Source organism: Rhinoraja longicauda, chromosome 28, assembly GCF_053455715.1.
Source record: "Rhinoraja longicauda isolate Sanriku21f chromosome 28, sRhiLon1.1, whole genome shotgun sequence".
NCBI lineage: Eukaryota > Metazoa > Chordata > Chondrichthyes > Rajiformes > Arhynchobatidae > Rhinoraja > Rhinoraja longicauda.
The window spans coordinates 25,116,084-25,136,921 of record NC_135980.1 but is presented as its reverse complement, the minus strand read 5'-3'; the positions used below and the strand labels follow the sequence as shown (position 1 = coordinate 25,136,921).

At 49.4% G+C, this 20,838-nt stretch overlaps 1 protein-coding gene across 2 annotated transcripts in view; it reads left to right on the top strand.

Moving 5' to 3' along the window:
* Positions 1–20,838, top strand: part of LOC144607109 (microtubule-associated serine/threonine-protein kinase 3-like) — a 60,985-nt gene that overhangs the window by 21,044 nt on the left and 19,103 nt on the right. For both annotated transcript variants that reach the window (XM_078423721.1, XM_078423719.1), the window contains exons 8-17: positions 1,952–2,053; positions 4,849–4,981; positions 5,152–5,210; positions 6,230–6,312; positions 6,421–6,629; positions 8,745–8,883; positions 10,553–10,685; positions 17,099–17,264; positions 18,575–18,676; positions 20,083–20,205. In XM_078423721.1, coding sequence (XP_078279847.1) covers positions 1,952–2,053; positions 4,849–4,981; positions 5,152–5,210; positions 6,230–6,312; positions 6,421–6,629; positions 8,745–8,883; positions 10,553–10,685; positions 17,099–17,264; positions 18,575–18,676; positions 20,083–20,205 — 1,249 coding nt within the window. The remainder of the gene's footprint in view (positions 1–1,951; positions 2,054–4,848; positions 4,982–5,151; positions 5,211–6,229; positions 6,313–6,420; positions 6,630–8,744; positions 8,884–10,552; positions 10,686–17,098; positions 17,265–18,574; positions 18,677–20,082; positions 20,206–20,838) is intronic.

Here is a 20,838-nt window from a genome sequence, read left to right as displayed (position 1 = left end):
CTTTGCAAATGGAATTGACTAATCAGCCCGTAACTCTGATGTAATGATAACGGCCTTAATACGCTTAACAGGCAGCACGTTGGCGCAGCGGTAGAGTTGCTGCCTTACAGCACCAAAGACCCGAGTTCGATCCCAACTACGAGTGCTGTCTGTACGGAGTTTGTACGTTCTCCTTGTGACTTTGTGGGTTTTCTCCGAGATCTTCGGTTTCCGCCCACACTCCAAACACGTACTGGGTGGTAGGTTAATTGGTTTCGGTAAAGATTGTAAATTGTTCCAAGTGTGTGTAGGATAATGTTAGTGTGCGCAGATCGCTGGTCGGTGCGGACTCGATGGGCCACTGTATCTCTAAACTAACCTAAACTAAAGGTAGACACAAAATGCTGGAGTAACTCAGCGGGTCAGACAGCATCTCTGGAGATAAGGAATGGGTGACTTTAGATTTTTTAGATTTAGATTTAGAGATACAGCACGGAAACAGGCCCTTCGGCCCACTGAGTCCGCGCCGCCCAGCGATCCCCGCACATTAACACTATCCTACACACACTAGGGACAATTTTAACATTTACCCAGTCAATTAACCTACATACCTGTACGTCTTTGGAGTGTGGGAGGAAACCGAAGATCTCGGAGAAAACCCACGCAGGTCACGGGGAGAACGTACAAACTCCGTACAGACGGCGCCCATAGTCAGGATCGAACCCGAGTCTCCGGCGCTGCATTCGCTGTAAGGCAGCAACTCTACCGCTGCGCCCACCGTGCTGCCCTTCGTCAGTCTGAAGAAGGGTCTCGACCCGAAACGTCACCCATTCCTTCTCTCCAGAGATGCTGCCTTCCCCCGCTGAGTTACTTTAATATTAAACCAGATCTGCAGTTCTTTCCATAACTTAAACTAAACTCTGACTCCTGATCCTAGCATCCTGTCAGCTGGGATCCAGTGCCACTCAAGACTTTGCAAGCATAAGCTTGCAGACAGTTGTGAGATGGCAGCTTGACTTGCCAGTCTGCAGCCCAGGCTCAGATCACCTCCAGAGTTAGAGGTCTATGCAGAGCGATCACTAACTACACTACAGGTAGATCTGCCACAATGCGTTCCTAAGAAACCTCATTTTCTAGAAAATCGCGTCAGTGAAACATCTGTTGAAAGGGAAAAGGGGTGAGGGGCTAGAGAACGTCAGATTCACAGTACCATTTTTTTTCCCACCACAGGATTTTTAAAATGAAAGGATTTCATAGATTCACGATTTTTTTCTCAGGGCAAACTAAAATTACTAAAAGCTGTATATTACATTGTTTAATAGCCTATCATTGCCTGCATTTCTCATCGAAACAATCACCTCAATTTCAGTGGCCACGTGCAGTGAAACTGACAGAATGTGTTCTTGAGCAACAATGGCGTCTTGATTACTGCAGGGAGGTTACATAGAAGCCATCTTTGTTTCCCTAGATTTTTTTTTTTTGTAAGACAGCTTTTTTTAAAAATTGCTTGTCAATTTGCAAAGTACTTTTTAAGTGATTCTTTAGTTCCTGATCAAAATTAGGTTATAATCATTTTGACTTGAGTCATACAAATAGTGTTCCCTGATTCAGCAATCGTGTTATATCCACTTCACGGTATGGAATAAAGCAGAACTGGCTGTACAGATTGAGTGGAAGGCAGGCGGTGAATTCTCACTCTTCCCTCGCTGTGCTTTATGTTCCCTCTCGCTTCATCCCCCGAGTCGCTCCTGCTGTGCTTTGTGTTCCATCTCGCGTCATCCCCCGAGTCGCTCGTGCTGCGCTTTGTGTTCCCTCTCGCGTCATCCCCCCAGTCGCTCGTGCTGTGCTTTATGTTCCCTCTCGCTTCATCCCCGAGTCGCTCGTGCTGCGCTTTGTGTTCCCTCTCGCGTCATCCCCCGAGTCGCTCGTGCTGCGCTTTGCTCTGACTGCTGCTCTCTGGTTGTCTCTCCAGGCCTTTGATCGCTCAGACAGTGAGGAGGTGCGGTTCATTACTCAGCTGGTGAGGAAGCTGCTGATGATCATTGCCCGACCAGCCCGCCTGCTCGAGTGTCTGGTGAGTGTCTCGCGGGCAATCCTTGGGAAACGACACAACGGCACGGTGGCGCAGCGGTAGAGTTGCTGCCTTACAGCGCTTATAGCGCCAGGGACTCGCGTTCGATCCCGACCTTGGGTGCTGCCTGTTCGGAGTTTCTATGTTCTTCCCGTGACCGCGTGGGTTTTCTCCGACATCTTCCGTTTAACTTCCACACTCCAAAAACGTACAGGTTTGTGGGCTAATTGGCGTGGGTATGAATGTAAATTGTCCCTCGTGTGTGTAAGGTAGTGTTAATGTACGGGGATCGCTGGTCGGCGCGGACTCGGTGGGCCTGTTTCCGCGCTGTATCTCTAATCTAAACTAAACGAAAGAAAGAGACACCCCCTGGAATATGCACTCCCCAGCACAGAAAGAAACAGTGGTTCTGTAGAATTACACTGTGAGGGATGCTCACCCTGAATTAACTGTATCTCTGCACCCTCGTCCTGAATGAACAGTAACGTTGTACAGATGCACCATGAGTGACCGACCCTCACTCGGGATGAACAGTGCCTTTGTATAATTACACAGACTGACCTTCACCCTGAATGAACAGCCACTTTGTCTTAGTTGCACTGTGAGTGACCCTTGCCTTGAATTAACATTATCTCCACACATTTACACCGACGGTCCCACTCAGACTAAACGGACTCTGTACTGGTGCTGCATAAGGGATGTTACCCTGAGTAAACAGCAAGTCAAAACAGAGTTACATAGAGATCAACCACCACTTGAAAATGTAGTGATTTGCAGTTGTCATACCCAATACAGGTTCCCCAAAAATAGTCTCCAAGTTTAGTTTAGTTTATAGCATGCAACCTGGAAACAGGCTCTCCAGCCTCCCAAGTGCACGCTGACCATTGATCACCTGTACTCACTAGTTTCATGTTATAGACAATAGGTGCAGGAGTAGGCTATTCGGCCCTTCAAGCCAGCATCGCCATTATCCCACTTTTGCATAACCCCCTACGCACTTGGGGGTAATTTACAAGCTCGAATGTCTTTGGGGATGTGGAAGGAAACCGGAACCCCTGGTGGAAACCCACGTGGTCACGGGGAGAACGAGCAAACTCCACACAGACAGCACCCGAGGTCTGTATCGAATCCGGATCTCAGGCACCGAGGCGGTAGCCCTACCGGCTGTGCCACTGTGCTGCCCAGTTCAGTTGCAATGAATGATCCTCACTCTGAATAACCAGTGCCTCCGTGCGATCACACAGGGACTAACTCTAGCCCAAAGTCAACTGTACCTTTACACAGTTGCAAGTAGAGTGATCCTCACACTGAACAAAGTGACTTTGTAAACTTGCACAGAGTGCTCTCACCTTGAGTAAAGAATGAATGGACATTTAGAGAAGGAGTAACTATTATCCTTAATATCTGGAGATTCTGAAATTCATTATACAGTAAAAAAAAAATTCTTTAAATTGATTTCCTGGATGTCTTGATCTCTGGCCATGTTGGCATTTATTGCCATTGAGTCTTACGGCGTGAAAACATGCCCTTCAGCCCAACTTGCCCACACCGGCCAACGTATCTCATCTACACTAATCGCACCTGCCTGCGTTTGGCCCATATCCCTCTAAACCTGTCTTATCCATGTACCTGTTTGAATGTTTCTTAAAACATTGCGATAGTAACTGCCTCAACTACCCCCTCCGGCAGTTCGTTCCATACACCCACCACCCTCTATGTGAAAAAGTTACCCGTCGGGCCCCTATTACATCCTTCCCCACCTCACCATAAACCTATGTTCTCTGGTTCTCGATTCCCTAGGTGCGTCTACCTGATCTATTCCTCTCGTGATTTTATACACCTCTACCCCTCACCTTGTACCTGTGCCTCCATAAGATCACCCCTCATCCTCCTGCGCTCCAAGGAATAGAGTCCTCGCCTGCTCAACCTCACCCTACAGCTCTCAACCTCACCCAAGCCTTGGCATCATCCTCGTAAATCTTCTCTAAACTCTTTCCAGATTGTCCATCCCTCATTATCCTTGAACTGAAGATGTAGTGAAGATTCAACCTCGTTGCCTGATCTGGAGCCATGCATGGGTCAGGCAGGGTCGTTCGGGCCTGTTACCCTGAAGAGACCATCAACGTTAGTTAGTTAGTTTAGTTTATTGCCACGTCATAGAGTCCTACAGCACAGAAAGAGGCCCTTCGGCCCATCGTGTCCGTGCCGCCCGTTACCAAACACAGTCTAATTTTACCGGGGTACAACGAAAAGCTTTTGTTGCGTGCAACTTTTGTTTTTGTTGCCGGCAGCTTTTGTTTTGTTGGTCGGCAGAAGGACATGACATGATTACGATCGAGCCATTTATAATTTGTAGATGCACGATGAGGGAATAACTTTGAGTGCAAAGTAAAGCCAGCAAAGTCCGATCAAGGATAGTCCGGGTCACCAATGAGGTGGAGAAAAGACATTGTGGCCTTCCATCACAGCGAGGAGAGGACTGGAGGAGACTCACTGTGATGGATGTTTCTTTGATGGATGTTTCTTTTTTTGTGTGTTTTTGGGGGTTGTGTAATTTGCCTATTTTAATGCTTTATTGTGTAATCTGCCTATTTTAATGCTTTTATTGTTGGACTGTGGGTGACTGAATTTCGTCCAATTTGGATGACAAATAAAGCTATCTTGAATCTTGATAGTAGTTCAGCACTGCTCTCTGGTTGTGGTAGGAATGTTATACCATCCATGACCCTCGCCTTGTCTTGACCACCACTGCTTTGGTCACCAACTAACTAACAATTGTCGTGTGATTTTGGTGACAGGAATTTGACCCTGAGGAGTTTTACCATTTGCTGGAGGCAGCGGAGGGGCACGCAAAAATTGGACAAGGCATCAAGACTGACATTCCTCGGTACATCATCAGCCAGCTGGGGTTGACAAAGGATCCACTCCATGGTAATCTATTTGCCTTGTGTTTCTGACGCTTGTTTATAATAATATCTCTCCACTAACACCATGAGCCCTGTACTTCACTGCCTAGATTCAATCGTGCATGACTCTGTGGATTTGGTGAGTGTGAACCGGACTGAGTTTAATTCTGTGTCCAAAATTGATTGTTTTCTCAGACATGGTTCAGCTGGATGATGGTTCCGCCATCTCCCCAAACACCGATGAGTCTCAGGATGTAAGTATGCAGAAATACTTTTGTTCCATTCATTTTTTTACGAGGAAATGGGTGCTAAAATAACGATACCATAACAGTATATAGAGATACCTGGGCAGATACATGGATAGGAAAAGTTTAGAGGGATATGGACCAAACACGGGCCTTTGGGGCTAGCTTAGCTGGAGCATCTTGGGTCGGCACGGACGAGTGGGGCTGAAGAGCCTGTTTCCGTGCCGCGTGACTCTTAAGTGGCACAGCAAAGTCTGTCTTTGTCAGTTCTTCCCAGAGTCACCCTCGTAACTTCTGTAAGTTTCAATGAGGTCCCCCCCCCCCCCCCTCAAAACTAAACTCCAGCGAGTACAGGCCCAGTGCTGTCAAACACCTGACTATGTTCTGGGTCCACGCCCCATTACAGGAAGGATGAGGAAGTTTCGGGGAGGGTGCGGAGGAGGTTTATGAGAATGCTGCCTGGGTTAGAGGGTTTCAGCGACCAGAAGTTTTATAAAATGGAATTGTTTTTTTCTGGAGTGTCAGAAGTTAAGGGGAGACGATAAAAGCATATAAAATGATGATGGGGCATAGACAGGGTAGACAGTCAGAACCTTTCTCCCAGGGTGCAAATGTCTTTGACATCCTAACACTCGCTGAGAACCCGTTCGTGGTCAGCATGCAGTGTTCCTTCAAAATCAAAGACTAGAGGGCATAGTTTTAAGGTGATGGGGTAAAAATTTGAAGGAGATGTGTGGGGCAAGTTTCTTAGAGTGGTGGGAGCCTCGAATGCCGGGGGTGGTGGTGGTGGTGGTGGTGGCAGATATGGTAGTAGCTTTTAAGAGGCTTTTATAGATGCACAGGGAAGTGCAGGGATTAGTGGGAAATGGATCAAGTACAGGCAGACGAGATCAGTTTCAATTGAGGTCATGTTCGGCACAAACATTGTGGGCCCCAGGGCTCACTCTTGTGCTCTACTGTTCCATATTCCATGTTTAGTATGGGAAGAATGGTAACTTTTGATTCACGGAGTATTATCTTCTCCGCAGCGAGCTGGATCGATTCCACTGCGCAGAAAGCCCACGGAGAGTGATTTTGAGACGATTAAACTGATCAGCAATGGGGCGTACGGGTAGGTCGGATGCACAACCATCCTTCTTCGTTCCTTTATTCGTTCCTTTCTCTTCACCGGCAGCGGGTTGCGGTCAACGTGTTTGTGACTGCGTGTTTCTGTCCCAAGGGCCGTGTACCTGGTCCGACATACGGAAACAAGACAGCGGTTTGCCATGAAGAAGGTGAACAAGCACAACCTGATCCTGAGGAACCAGATCGAGCAGGTGTTTGTCGAGCGGGACATCCTAACCTTTGCCGAGAACCCGTTCGTGGTCAGCATGTACTGTTCCTTCGAAACCAGGCGGCATCTGTGCATGGTGATGGAGTACGTGGAAGGTAAGAGCTCGTGCTTGCTGGCTCTGTCAGGCTGAGCATGTGGACGGGGTATGGTTCTTCATTTGACTGCTTCATTTCTGGGAGTTGTGTTGTGTCAGAATGCGTGGGGGGACCGCCGTGAGGGGGGGGGGGGGGGGGGGGAGGGAGAACAAGGGAGGATCTGGCATGGGATACTTTGTAACTTTGTCAGCGCCCTTTATGTGGCAACTATTGCATACCTTGGGTACGTAAGCGAACAATTTCACTGCGACTTGTCACACGTGACTATAAAGCATACAATTCAATTCAATTCAACTCGGTGGGCCGAAGGACCTGTTTCCGCGCTGTATCTCTAAACTAAACTGAAAGTTGTGACTGCATGTTGTCACCTCTAGAATTGCGATTGCAGGTTCCTGATCTCTGGACTGTAGTCTTGGCATCCACGGGTCCCAGGGTTGGCATTGAATCTGAGGCCTGGGCATCTGGGTGCACTGACGATGTCACCAGTGCAAGAGGGTAAGGGGAGCGCAGTGTGAGGAAGCTGGGCCTGCAGTGTAACTGACTGGAGATGAGGCAGCATGAATGAATGAATGAATGAATGAATGAATGAATGAATGAGTGAATGAGTTTATTGGCCAAGTATGTGCACATACAAGGAATGTGCCTTGGTGCTCTGCTCACAAATGACAACACAAACATACAGTTAACAATTAAGAATAAAGCATAACCACATCAAAACGATAAGGATACACCATTACATGTGGGTGAAAATAAACCAGAGCAAAAAAGAGACTACCGTAGTAGAACTACCACTCGTGGAAAAAAAGCTGTTTTTATGTCTGGCTGTGGCTGCTTTGACAGTCCGGAGTCGCCTTCCAGAGGGAAGTGCTTCGAAGAGCTTGTGGCCAGGGTGAGAGGGGCCAGAGATGATCTTGCCCGCTCGCTTCCTGGCCCTTGCAGTGTACAGTTCGTCAATGGGGGGAAGGTTGCAGCCAACAACCTTCTCAGCTGTGCGAACGATCCGTTGCAGCCTCCGGATGTCGTGCTTGGCGGCTGAGCCAAACCAGACCATGATGGAGAAGGTGAGGACGGACTCAATGATAGCAGTATAGAATTGGACCATCATTGCCCGTGGCAGATTGTGTTTCTTCAGTTGCCGGAGGAAGTACATCCTCTGTTGGGCCTTTTTGACTGTGGAGTTGATGGTGGCCCCCCATTTAAGGTCCCTGGAGATGATAAGGTCCAAGGAACTTAAATGACTCCACAGATGTGACTTATGGTGTTGTTGATGGTGAGTGGGGGGAGGGGAGGGGGATCTCCTCGAAAGTCTACAGTTAGTTCCACTGTCTTGAGAGCATTGAGCTCCAGGTTGTTGCGATGGCACCAGGACGCCAGCTGTGTCACTTCCCCTCTGTAGGCAGATTCCTCCCCATCCTGGATGAGTCCAATCAGGGTGGTGTCATCCACAAACTTGAGGAGCTTGACAGAGGAGTCTGTGGAGGTGCAGTCGTTGGTGTGGAGAGAGTAAAGGAGAGGGGAGTGTACGCAGCCTTGCGGTGCTCCTATGCTGAGGGTCTGCGGGTCCGAGATGTGCTTTCCCAGCCTCACATGCTGCTACCTGTCCATCAGGATGTTGATGATCAACTGACAGAGCATATGCAGGCTAGTGAGGTGTGGGCAATATGTGGGAGTGGGGGCAAGCTGACGCCAAGGAAATGGGGCCTCGCAGGGGATTGTGAGTTGAGTATTGCCTGATCGAGGGAGTGGGAGTAGCTGAGACTAGGATAGTTGGCAATACTAGGGATAAGGAAGGCTACAGCACTTACTTTGGAGAGACAGCATGGAAGAGGCCCTTGACCAACGATTAACTGTGCACTAGTAGTTCTATCTCTGTAAGCGAGTTCTATCCCAGGCACTAGGGACAATTTTACAGAAGCCAATTAACCTACAAACCTGCATGTCCTTGGTCTGTGGGAGGAGACCAGAGCACCCGGAGCAAACCCACGCGGTCACAGGGAGAACATGCAAACTCCGCACGGGCATGCAGCGGCTGTAGTCAGGATCGAACCCCGGAGCTGTAAGGCAGTAACTACCACTGGGCCACTTGATCTGACTATCTGTGCTTCATCCGTTTAGGTGGAGACTGTGCAAACCTCCTGAAGAATATTGGTGCCCTGCCTGTTGATATGAGCCGAATGTACTTTGCAGAAACAGTTCTGGCCTTGGAATATCTCCATAACTACGGCATTGTTCACCGGGACCTCAAACCAGACAAGTAAGTACAGTCACGCTTGAGCCCCGGAACGTCATCAGACTGAGTAGAGTTTACTTGCGTGCTCACCAAGGTTTCAAAGTCAGTTTATTGTCACGTGTACCAATGAAGGTATCACAAAATGCTGGAGTAACTCAGCGGGTCAGGCAGCATCTCAGGAGATCAGGCAGCATCTCAGGAGGCCAGGCAGCATCTCAGGAGGCCAGGCAGCATCTCAGGAGGTCAGGCAGCATCTCAGGAGGCCAGGCAGCATCTCAGGAGGTCAGGCAGCATCTCAGGAGAGAAGGAATGGGTGACGTTTTGGGTGGAGACCCTTCCTCACTTTTGCCGCTGTATCAATTAAGGGTCAAGTGAAAGTCGAATTACCATACAGCCATACTAAAATAAAAAGCAACAAGACACACAACTACATAAAAGTTGTCTCTGCATGTGAATTTAAGGACTCAGGACATTCCCTTCAACTAACTACCTTCCACACTTTATTACTACCCTCCTCACTTTCTATTTTACTTATCCTTTCCAGAAGTATATGTACCAGATTGTTTCATTCTCAACCTTCATCATTTGTAACCTTAGGTTTTTTCCGAGGCTTTTCCTTGTATTCCTGTTTGATCACTGGCGTTAGATGACTGGTCACCCCTCCCCTGCTACTGGAGACTGTTCACTCCACCCTGGCTGCTGGACAACTGGGTAGACAGTCAGAACTTCACCACTGATCATTGTTCTGACTGAATGTTTCAATTCAATTCAATAATACTTTGTTGTCAGGCATACCTAGGTACAGTGAAATTCTTTGCTTTTGCATACAACCCAGTAAAATCATTACAGCAGGCTTCACCTCAGTAGTATACTCGATGTTACTGTTAAAGTTTCAAAAATTCTTAGTACAGTCTTATCTTCTCGCAGCAACAAACCAGCCTGTGGCTGCAGGAGCCCTCCCCCCCCGCCAGGTCCCTCTTTGATCTCGGCAGTCTCCACTAGGTCCCTCTTTGTTCACAAAATTATAGGAGTAGAATTAGGCCATTCGGCCCATCGAGTCTACGCCACCATTCAATCATGGCTGATCTCTGCCACCTAATCCCATTTTCCTGCCTTCACCCCATGACCCTTGACACCTGTTCTAATCGAGAACTTGTCTATCCCTGCCTTAAAAATATCCTCTGACTTGGCTTCCATTGCCCTCTGCGACAATGAGTTCAACAGATTAACTACCCTCTGACTAAAGAAGTTCCTCCTCATCTCCTCCCTAAAAGAGCGCCCCATTATCCCGAGGCTATGACCTTTGTTCTCCGTAGCCCCCCTGCCGGGTCCCTCTTTGATTTTGGCGGCTCCCTGCGGCCCTCCCTTGGGTTGCTCTTGGCCCTCCGGGTTGTTAGGTTCCGAGGTGCACCCCGGGAGCCTTCTGTCCCGCATGGCACATCCCAGTTGCCTTGTACAGGTGCTCCCTGACTAACGATGCTTCGCCGTACGATATTCCGACTTTACAATGGTGCAAACGCTAGGCGTCGGCATCGACCCGCAGCTCGCTCCCGGCCACGTGATCAGGTGTATCTAAATGCATTTCCACGCACGATATTTTCATTTTTCCGATGGGTTTATCGGAGCGTAACCCCATTGTAAGTTGAGGAGCACTATTACACCACTAATGACCACACTATTGATGTGCTTCCAGCCTGCTGATCACCGCCATGGGTCATATCAAGCTGACCGACTTCGGACTCTCGCGGATTGGACTCATGAACCTGACAACAAACCTCTACGAGGATCACCTTGAGAGAGATACCCGTGAGTTCATCGATAAACAGGTACGGGGTTGGGAATGAGATCAGAGCAGCGGCCGCTCTCAGTGGTGCAAGTTTATGTCTATTATTTGAATTATTATGGAATAAAGCGTCATCTTTTAGTTTAGTTTATTATTGCCACGTGTAAAGCTTTTGTTGCGTGCTGTGCAGGCAAAGGAAAGACTATACATGGTTCATCATCGGCAGTCACTCGAAGCGAGTACGACTGTATGAGTAGAGACCATAGGGTCATTTACTTGTGGGTCTGTCGAGGTCGATGCGCGATCCACACACCTTGGTGCAACGTGGGCAGGGGAGACTGGCGGTGGTTGGCAGTGGTTGAGCCCCCTCCTCTCTCTCTCTCTCCTTGCGGTGCTGCCGCTTTGTCTCTGCGATACGGCGTCGTTCCGTCTCGTGACGTGCGGCTCCTTCCCGCACGGATTTCCCCCAGGAGCGCCTGTCCAGTGCAACGTGCTCCCAGTTGCTCGACGTGATGTGGAATTCCTTCAGACCGTTCTTGATGTTGTCCTTGAAGCGTTGCTTTGGCCCACCGGGGGCTCACTGCACTTCCTTCAGTTGAGAGGACAGGATCTGTTTAGGGAGACGCGTGTTGGACATGCGGATGACATGGCCTAGTCCATCGGAGCTGGTGCTGCATTATTGTGGTGCTGATGCTGCTAATGTTGGCTTCCTCCAGAACGCTGATGTTCGTGTGTTTGTCCTCGCAGCTGATTACATGATTACAATCAACACGTTCACAGTGCGCAGATAAAGGATAAAGGGTAGAACATTTAGTGTAAGATATAACATTGAAGTCCGTTAAAGATAGTTGAAAGACCTCCAAAGAGGGCGATGGGAGGTCAGGACCGCTCTCTGGTTGAAGATATGACGGTTCAGTTGGCTGATAACATATTTGACACAGACATTATGGGCCGAAGGGCCTGGTCTTGACGATATTAGAGGCATAGTCGTGGCACAGTGGCGTAAGGTTGCCACCAGAGACCCGCGTTCCACCCTGACCACGGGTGCTGTATGTACACTTTGCACATTCTCCTTGTGACCGCGTGGGTTTTCTCCGGGAGTTCCGGTTTCCTCCCACACTCCAAAGACGTACGGGTTTTGTAGTTTAATTGGCTTCGGTAAATTGTAAAATTGTCCCTAGTGTGTGTAGGTTAGTGTACGGGATGGTCGCTGGTCAGCACGGACTATGTGGGCCGAAGGGCCTGCTTCTGTGCTGCATCTCTAAAGTAAAATCTTTAAATAAATTAAAGTAAAGGTGATGAATCCTGCAGTAAAGAATCCTCACCGGTTGATAATCTCCACTGGTTCTCTGTGACACATCGGGAACCTTCAATGCCATAGTCCATGTGTAGACACATAATGAATGCTGAGTAGTTTGGTTTAGTTTATTGTCACACGTACCGAGATACTGGTACCGAAGAGTTTGCTGAGTGCTAACCAGTCAGCGGAAAGACAATACATGATTACAATAGTGTGATCCACAGTGTACAGATACATGATACAGGGAATAACGTTTAGTGCAAGATAAAGTCCAGTAAAGTCTGACCAAAGATTGTCCAAGAGTCTCCAGTGAGACAGATAATAGCTCAGGACTGTTGGTAGGATGGTTCAGTTGCCTGATAACTGTTGGGAAGAAACAGTCCCTGAATCTGGACATGTGTGTTTTCACACTTCTATACCTTTTGCCAGATGGGAGAGGGGAGATGAGGGAGTGGCCTGGTTGAGACTAGTCCTTGATTATGCTGGTGGCCTCGCTGAGACAGCGGGATGTGTAAATGGAGTCAGTGGAAGGGAGGTTGGTTTGGTCTGGGCTGCATCTTCAATTCTCTGCAGTTTCTTGCGATCTTGGATGGAGCTGAACAGGAACTGTCTCTCGCGATTTCTTCACATATTCCAAACAAAGGCAAAGCATAACAACCGCACACATTGAGAAAGAAGCACCCGCAGTTCTCTTTTGTGTGAGGAAATCACATCAGTTCCTGCTGAAAAGCCCCTTGGTTCTGTTCTTAGTAATCCTGGGTACTAAAACCACAGCAGTTCAACAATATAACATCATGAGGAAAATCAATAGGGTGAATGCACACAGTCTTTTAGCAAGAATAGGGGAGTCAAGAACCGTAGGATATAGGTTTAAGGTGAGAGGGGAAAGATTTAATAGGAACCTGAGGGGCAACTTTTTCACACAGAGGGAGGTGGGTGTATGGAACGAGCTGCCAGCGGAGCATTACAACTGCACACATTGAGTGGGAGGTGCAGCGGTAGAGCGGCTGCCTGACAGCGCCAGAGACCCGGGTTTGATTCCGACTGCCTGCACGGAGTTTGTACGTTCTCCCTGTGACCGAGTGGGTTTCCTCCGGGTGCTCCGGTTTCCTCCCGCACTCCAAAGACGTGCCGGTTTGTAGGCTAATTGGCTTGGGTAAAATTGTAAATTGCTCCTAGTGTTTAGGATGGTGCTCGTATCTAAGGGGCGATCACTGGCCGGCGTGGACTCAGTGGGTCGAAGGGCTTGTTCCCGCACTGTGTCTCTAAAGGAGGTAGTAGAGGCAGGTACCAGAACAACATTTAAAAGACATTCGGGCAGGTACATGAATAGGAAAGGTTTAGACGGACATGGGCCAAACATGGGCAGGTGGGGCGAGTGTAGATGGGGCATATTGGTCGGCGTGGGCAAGTTGAGCCGAAGAGCCTGTTTCAACGTTGTGTGACTCTATGACCGTGTGCGGGTAGATGTGATTAGGTTAACTTGGCATCATGTTTGGCACTGATATCGTGGCCCAAGGGATCTCTTCTTTTGCTCTGCTGTTCAATGTACTATGTACACAGTTTGCCTCAGCCTGAAGCACCCACTAGAGTCATGGAAGTGGCTGGATTGTTTAATCCTGCCATAACAACATCTGTGAATAATAATAATAATAATGCATTACATTTATATAGCGCTTTTCAAACACTCAAAGACGCTTTACAGGGATTTCTAGAACATAGAGAAGTGAATAAATAGATAAATAAGTAAACGAGCAGAAAAAGGAGACAGAAGGTGGGGTGACCTTCAGTGGTTGAAGGCAGTGCTGAACAGGTGAGACTTCAGTGATGTTTTGAATGTGGTGAGTGAGGAGGAGTCTCTGACGGTTTGGGGTAGTGAGTTCCATAGGGTGGGAGCAGCGATGGAGAAAGCCCTGTCCCCCCAGGATCTGAGTTTGGTCCGGATGGGGGGGGGGGGGACAGGAGATTGGCAGCAGCAGAGCGGAGGGTGCAGGTGGGAGTGTGCCTGTGGAGGAGGTCAGTCAGGTAGGATGGGGCCAGGTTATGGAGGGCTTTGTAGGTCATGAGGAGGATTTTGTACTGGATTCTCTGGAGGATGGGGAGCCAGTGGAGTTTGTAAAGGACGGGGGTGATATGGTCACGGATCAGGGAGTGGTGAGTAGACGGGCAGCGGAGTTTTGAATGTATTGAAGTTTACTGATGATTTTTGAGGGTGAGGAGGCTGTTGCAGTAGTCCAGACGGGAGGTGATGAAGGCGTGGATGAGGGTTTCTGCAGCTGTGGAGGAGAGGGATGGACGGAGACGGGCAATGTTTTTGAGGTGGAAGAAGGCTGTCTGTGATGTGTTTGATGTGTTTGTCGAAGGAGAAGGTTTGATCAAAGATGATTCCAAGATTCCGGATGTGAGGGGAGGTGGATACTGGGAGACCATCAATATTGAGGATGAATGCAGGAATAACTCTTACCTTGATATTGACTCTCACGCAAAATGGATTGCAATCAGACATGTAGGTAATTTCACGGCTGCAGAGCGTAACGTTGAAGAGATAAGCCGGCTCTTTGTTATGTATGGAATACCGGTACTGTAACTGAGCAAGTACATCACCATGCAGCAGGGCCTCACTGCAGTAACTCACATTGGACTCTGCAGAGTGATTTGGTGTGCATGGGAACAGGATCAGAGCAAGTCACAGCAGGAGACATGTCTCTAGATACTGAAGTGATGCGTGATGTTGACTTCATTCCTGATGTTATAGAGTCATAGGGAGCCATACGGCACGAAGATAGGCCCCTTCAGCCCAACTTGCCCATGCTGACCAAGCTGCCCCATCTCCACAAAGTCCACCTGCCAGTGTTTGGCCCATGTTGACATAGAATTAACGGTATGAAAATTGAACAACCACCCCCCTCCCCCAACACTCCCCCCCCCCCCTTTACCCCCTCCCTTCCCTGTGCCCCACCCAATAAAGACCCATTTCCCCACTATCCTGCCCCCCCCATTCCCCTACCTCCTGTATTCCACCTATATCCCTCCCTCCCTCTGTCTTCACACTTTGCACATCTTCTCTATTTATCTTACACTCTTTTGTCTTCCTTTCATCTCCGGCTTTTGGTCAAATCTCTGGCTTCGGTAAAATTATTCATTGTCCCTAGTGTGTGTGTGTGTGTAGGGATAGTGTTAGTGTGTGGGTGTAGGGATAGTGTTAGTGTGTGTGTGTAGGGATAGTGTTAGTGTGTAGGGATAGTGTTAGTGTGTGGGTGTAGGGATAGTGTTAGTGTGCGGGGATCGCTGGTGGGCACAGGCTCGGACTCGGTGGGGCCTGTTTCCTCGCTGTATGTCTAGACTAAACCGACGATCAAGGAGCAAACACAACATCAGAGATGCGTACACAGCCACAGATGTCAAACTGACTGAGGAAGCCGAACAACAGACTGAGACTGTAATGACTGGTTACAAAGAAGAAGAAGGTTCACACGATCGTTTTCAAAGAGGAAAAGAAGTGTGGAGTATGTATGCAACCCGTGGTTAGAGAATATAATGACATCATCGTCAGTTGAATCCACACCCTTGTTTGGAAACTACTGATGTCCGGTATATATTATTATTTAGGACTTTCAGCGTTGCCAGCACAGCCCAAAGCATATCCACTGCACAGTTCAGTGATATTTCACTTGGCGCAGCTTACAACCCAGTGAGACGAATTTTGATTTCTCTAACTTCAAGTAACCCTTGGGCCCCCTCTCTTTTTCCATCCCTCCCCCATCCATGTTGAACCAGCTTCAAAGTCGTCTTGTTGAGTCTCATTGTTTGTACTCGTTTTCACCCAGCACACGGCGAACAATGGCCAGTTTCCTTTCTCATCGTGACTTTTTTGCCTGTCTCTCATTCATTTATTCTATACCTCTCGTTCCCCTTTCCCCTGACGTTTCGGGTTGAGACCTTTCTTCAGACTAAGAGTCAGGGGAAAGGGAAACGAGAGATATAGAATAAGACGACTTTGAAGCTGGTACAACTTGGATGGGAGGGATGGAATCTATATGTCTATATCTTCGGTTTAAACCAACATCTGCAGTTCCTTGCTATACATGTAAGGGGTAGCGTTGGCGTGCTGGTGGGGTTAGATTGAGGGGATCAGAGTGTGAGCTTTCAGCTGTTGCTGGGCTCGGAGCTTTGGTGTGCCGCACTAATTCAATGACCTGATTCATTGTTGGCGAGAACCATTGGGCGGTGACGCAAGAAACTGCAGATGCTGGAATCGGGACCGAAACTCAAAGTGCTGAAGGAACTCAGCAGGTCAGGCAGCGTCTGTGGAGGGACTGGATAGACGACGGTTCAAGTCAAGATGCTTAGTCATAAGTTGCAGGTGCTGGTTTAAATCGAAGGTAGACACAAAATGCTGGAGTTACTCTTCAGAAGGGTCTCGACCCGAAACGTCACCCATTCCTTCTCTCCAGAGATGCTGCCTGACCCGCTGAGTTACTCCAGCATTTTGTGTCTATGTCCAAGGAATAAAGTCCCTTCTTCAAACTCAACCCGAAATGTCGTCTGTCTATTCCCTCCAGAGATGCTGCCTGACCCACCGAGTTCCTCCAGCAATAGACGGAGTGACACTCAGCGAGTCTGGCAGCATCTCCGGATAAAAAGGAGGGCTGATGTTTCAGGATGGAGCCGCTGAGCTTTCTTCAGTCACTGAGCACTCCAGCACTTTGTGGAGGAAAGTCTCCAGATGTGAGCTGCACCTCATATTTTGTTTGGGCAGCTTACAGCCCAGCGGTATGAACATTGATTTCTCTAACTTTAGATAGCTCCTCTGTCCCTCTCTTTCCCTCCCCTTCCCAGTTCTCCCACTGTCTTCTTGTCTCCAACTGCAGCCTTTCTTTGTCCCGCCCCCCCCCCCCCCCCCCCGACATCAGTCTGAAGAAGGGTCTCGACCCGAAAAGTCACCCATTCCTTCTCTCCAGAGATGCTGCCTGACCCGCTGAGTTACTCCAGCATTTTGTGATACCAGCGCTTTGTGGTCTACCTTTGGTCTAAACCAGCATCTGCAGTTCTTTATTTCTAAGACCTTCTCCAGCACTTTAAATTTTTTTGTTTGTTCAACTGTTGGGGAAGTGTCTGATCAACACTTGGTAATGGGGTGTTCTTGTTTCCGACAGGTTTGTGGGACCCCCGAATATATTGCCCCTGAAGTAATTCTCCGGCAGGGATATGGTAAACCGGTAGACTGGTGGGCCATGGGGGTGATTCTCTACGAGTTTTTGGTCGGCTGTGCTCCATTCTTCGGGGAGACTCCGGAAGAACTCTTCGGGCAGGTGGTCAGTGGTAAGTCGCAGCAGAGAATGGGTTGATATTTCCGGGGGTCTGATGGTCAGGAGTCCAAGGGAGGGAGCACGGCTTTGACCAGAGGTTTGTGCCAGGGGTTGGAAGCACCTTCTCGCTAAAGTGACGCAGTGGGCCAGGGCGGGGGCTGGGAGTGGTGGGGGGAGACAATAGAGAGAGGTGGCGCAGAGTGTGAGCACGATTTACTCTGGGGTAGTGAGTGTGAGCACAGGATCACTCTGCACAGTGAGTGTGAGCACAGATAATAAACCAAATACCTAGAATCACCCTGGCAATGAGCGTGGGCACAGAATCACTCTGGGGCAGTGAGTGTGAGCACAGAATCACTCTGGGGCAGTGAGTGTGAGCACAGAATCACTCCGGGGCAGTGAGTGTGAGCACAGAATCACTGGGGTGGTGAATGTGAGCACAAAGTCACTGGGGTAGTGAGCATGAGCACAAAATCACTTGGGGGTAGCGAGTGTGAGCACATAATCACTCCGGCTGAGCAAGTGTGAGCACATAATAAAACTGAAATCTAGAATGACTCTGGGACAGTGGGTGTGAGCACAGAATCACTCTGAGCAGTGAGTTTGATCACATTATCATGCTGGGAGAGTGAGTGTGTACAGGATTATACTGGATAGTGAAAGGGCATGGGGTCACTGGGATAGTGAGTGTGAGCACAGAATAATTCTAAACTGTGCGTGTGAGCACAGAATAACCCTGACAGTGAGTGTGAGCACAGAATCACTCAGGGATAGTGAGTTTGAGCACAGGATCACTCAGGGATAGTAAGTGTGAGCACAGATGACTCAGGGATAGTAAGTGAGCACAGAATCACTCAGGGATAGTATGTGTGAGCACAGAATCACTCTGGGACAGTGAGTGTGAGCACAGAATCATTCAGGGATAGTGAGTGTCAGCACAGAATCACTCTGGGACAGTGAGTGTGAGCACAGAGTCATTCAGAGCTAGTGAGTGTGAGCACAGAGTCATTCAGAGATAGTGAGTGTGAGCACAGAATAACTGGGACAGTGAGTGTGAGCGCAGAATCATTCAGGGATAGTGAGTGAGCACAGAATCACTCTGGGACAGTGAGTGTGAGTACAGAATCATTCAGGAATAGTGAGTGTGAGCACTGAATAACTGGGACAGTGAGTGTGAGCACAGATCGCTGGGGGGCAGCGAGCGTGATCATGGGGTACGAGCACTGGGACCTGATCTCACCGCCACCCTTGCACACGGCGGTGGCGGGGCTGTCCGCTGAGTCGGGCTAGAGTTTGGGACAAACCAGGTGCGTTGTGTTCCAGATGAAATAATGTGGCCCTGTGAGGACGAGGCGCTCACTCCAGAAGCCCAGGACCTCATCAGTCGTCTCCTGAGACAGAATCCACGCGATCGCCTGGGCACTGGTAAGACCACAACCTTCGATGCCCCACGGGAGGCTCCGAGCAGTTGTCTCCCCGCTCAGGGGCAGTGGGTGCATGAGAGAGTGAAGTGAGGACTGAGTGTCTCGACCCGAAACACTTGTAACACTTGACAATAAACTAAACTAAACTAATCTAAAGTTCAGTTGAGTTTAATGTCACGTGTACGGAGGTACAGTAAAAAGCTTTTGCTGCGTGCTAACCTGTCAGCGGAAAGACTATACATGATTATAATGGAAGATAGACACAAAAAGCTGGAGTTACTCAGCGGGACAGGCAGCATCTCTGGAGTAAAGGAATGGGTGACGTCACTATCCCCAGTTACCCCAGCTTTTTGTGTCTATCTTTGAAGTACGGACTGACACTGATCACTTCTTACTTTACACGTGATGTGCCCCTCTCACTGCCTCCTCTGCTCTCTCGCAAAACCTGCACAATCTTAATTCTACCTCTTTAGTCAGAGGGGGCACATCACGTCCCTCTCTCTCCCCGCCCCTCTCTCTCCCCGCCCCTCTCTCTCCCCGCCCCTCTCTCTCCCCGCCCCTCTCTCTCCCCGCCCCTCTCTCTCCCCGCCCCTCTCTCTCCCCGCCCCTCTCTCTCCCCGCCCCTCTCTCTCCCCGCCCCTCTCTCTCCCCGCCCCTCTCTCTATCTCTCCCTGCCTCTCTCTCTCCCAGCCTCTCTCTCTCTCTCCCCGCCTCTTTCTCTCTCTCCCAGCCTCTCTCTCTCTCTCCCCGCCTCTTTCTCTCTCTCCCCGCCTCTTTCTCTCTCTCTCCCTGCTTCTCTCTCTCTCTCTCTTTCCCCGCCTCTCTCTCTCTGTCTCTCTCTCTCACTCTCTCCCTGCCTCTCTCTCTCTCTCTCTCTCCCCGCCTCTCTCTCTACCCACCGACGTGAAGATAGATCAGCCATGATTGAATGGCGGAGTAGACTCGATGGGCCGAATGGCCCAATTCTACTCCTATAACATAAACGTATGAACACCCTTACTAATCAAGAATATGTTCATCTCTACCTTAAAAATACCCAATGACTTGGCCTCTAGTCGCCTGTGGCAATGAATTCCACAGATTTACCACCCTCTGACTAAAGAGGTAGAATTAAGATTGTGCAGGTTGATAAACAAACATAGCTGTGGGAAAGTTGCTGTTGCTAAGCCTGGTGGTGCGTGGCTTCATGCTCCTGCATCTCCTGTACCTCGTGCCTGATGGTAGGAGCGAGGGGAAGGCAGGCCCTGGGTGGTGGGGAGCCTTGATGGTAGACGCCACATTGGGTGTGGTGTTGGACAGTGTCAGGCTGTGGGACCTGGAGCCTGTCTGCGCGTGACTGCACTGTGGCTGCAGGCCTCTCAGTGGTGCACTGGGGTGTAAAGTGTGCGTCCATTTCCCGGTGTGCAGGTGGGGCTCTCGAGGTGAAGCACCACAGCTTCTTCACCCGGCTGGACTGGAACGGGTTACTCCGTCAGAAGGCAGAATTCATCCCTCAGCTCGAGTCCGACGAAGACACCAGCTACTTCGACAGTGAGTTCAGAGTCGGCCACAAACTCCTCTGGTATAAAACCGGGCAAGGAACCCGCCACTGCTCCGCGATCCAACTTTAGATTCATTGGAAGACACGGCGTGGAAACAGGCCCATCAGCCCATTGAGCGCACGCCCACCATTGATCACTCGTGCACGCTCGGTCTGCATTATCCCACTTTCACATCCACTCCCTGCACACTAGGGGCAATTTACAAAGGCGAGCTAATCTACAAACCTGAGCGGCTTTGGCATGTGGGAGGAAACAGAAACAGAAACCCACGAGGTCACAGGGAAAATATGCAAACTCCAGGCAGACAGCACCCGACATCAGGATCAAATCCGGTCTCTGGTGCTGTGGGGCAGTGACTCTGCCAACTGTGTCACTGTGCTGCCACAGGTCACCCTTATATTTCCTGCTTGTGATGCATTAACACCAGGCAGTTGTTGGCGTTGATTCGATGCGATACGATAGAACTTTATTCATTCCCGGCGGGAAATTCCTTGAGTTCATGGTTCAGTGCCCTGAATAACCCATCATCCTGATCCAATGATTAGTCCCAGATTCCTTATAGAAATTAATCCCAGTGCCCCTCACAGAGTCAGGGAGAGATGCAGCACAGAAACCAGTCCCT